The sequence below is a fragment of the Penaeus monodon genome, chromosome 30, assembly GCF_015228065.2.
Source record: "Penaeus monodon isolate SGIC_2016 chromosome 30, NSTDA_Pmon_1, whole genome shotgun sequence".
Classification (NCBI taxonomy): Eukaryota; Metazoa; Arthropoda; class Malacostraca; order Decapoda; family Penaeidae; genus Penaeus; species Penaeus monodon.
This window is the reverse complement of record NC_051415.1, coordinates 31,269,391-31,270,591: the sequence shown is the minus strand read 5'-3', so window position 1 is coordinate 31,270,591 and position 1,201 is coordinate 31,269,391. Positions and strand designations below refer to the sequence as shown.

Here is a 1,201-nt window from a genome sequence, read left to right as displayed (position 1 = left end):
GCTTGACCTTACCTTTGCTATCTCCGGTGTGGTCATCCGGCGGCGTAATCCCGTTCAGACCGTCATCTCCCGAGCTCTGAATCCAGTCCGTTTCGTCTGTCGTGTTCTCTGTCTGGTAAAGATTCTGCCATCCACACGTTCCCCACTGGAAGGTGCAGGTACCTGGGAATAAGACATGACAATTAGTTTTGTTAAATGCGTGAAAAGCAGAGGAAAGAACTTGATGTCTCTTTGTTTGCATTCCGGAGACCCATTGCAAACCCGAGAATTTCCTAACTTACCTATGTTTGGACACTCCTCCTCCAGGATCTCCACGTCGTCGAGCGCAAAGACGCCCTTGTTGTCTCTCTTCTTTTGCACGGCTCTCCATATCACGCTAAAGTGGTTTCGGCCGGAAGGGATGGCGATGTTGGCCCTCATCCACGTGTACATGTGGTTCGCTAAGAAACACGAGAGCGGAACGGTTAGCATTTAGTGCTTTTCACTGATACTCTCTGTTTATCCGTGTTCATCCCCTTTCTGGCCACTTACATTACTGAATCGTCCATTATACTGTACACAAACTATCCAATACATATTCACTATCAATATGACATAGAATAAATGTTCTGTAAATATCAAGACCGTATACATAATATTCTCAGGCTCTCTTTGATTACCGTCGATTGCATTTCTGATATTTGTAACATATCAATAAAAAGAAACTCTCAGAAGGCTACAACAATCTGTCAAAACATTTTAAATCCAAGTGTAACACAAGATAAGACAATAGCTAAACATTCCCTTCTGAAAACAAATATACGAAAACCAAAAAATATCCTCCTTGGTGCTCTCGCAGGTGAGAAAGAGGAGCCACGCATCATTTAATAATTTCTCGACTAAGACGCACCGACGGCAGGCCAAGCGTTCCAACCTCCTTACCCTTCTCTCTCCACGCAGCCTGAGGGAAGATGCTCAGTCCGTGCTTGACATAGACTTCAAGGACGTCCCTGTCTGTGTTCCCGTTGTGGATGTACCAGAAGACGAGGCACTGCCCTTCGTGTCTCTCCAAGCTGTATTCGGGACTCACCACGCGCCCCACCTCGCCCTCGCGGTCATCTTCCAAGGGCGCGGCGAGGTAGTGCCCTGTGTTAAGTGGACAGAAGGTAAAGTACTTTAACCTTTGATTTATAGACGATGTCTGTCTGATTAAGTGTTTACC

At 46.1% G+C, this 1,201-nt stretch overlaps 1 protein-coding gene across 1 annotated transcript in view; it reads right to left on the bottom strand.

Moving 5' to 3' along the window:
• LOC119592414 (MAM and LDL-receptor class A domain-containing protein 1-like) overlaps positions 1-1,201 on the bottom strand; it is an 8,928-nt gene that overhangs the window by 4,550 nt on the left and 3,177 nt on the right. The window contains exons 6-8 of the mRNA XM_037941235.1: positions 922-1,160; positions 282-440; positions 13-162 (exon numbers count right to left, since the gene is read on the bottom strand). Of these exons, the coding sequence (XP_037797163.1) occupies positions 13-162; positions 282-440; positions 922-1,160 (548 nt within the window). The remainder of the gene's footprint in view (positions 1-12; positions 163-281; positions 441-921; positions 1,161-1,201) is intronic.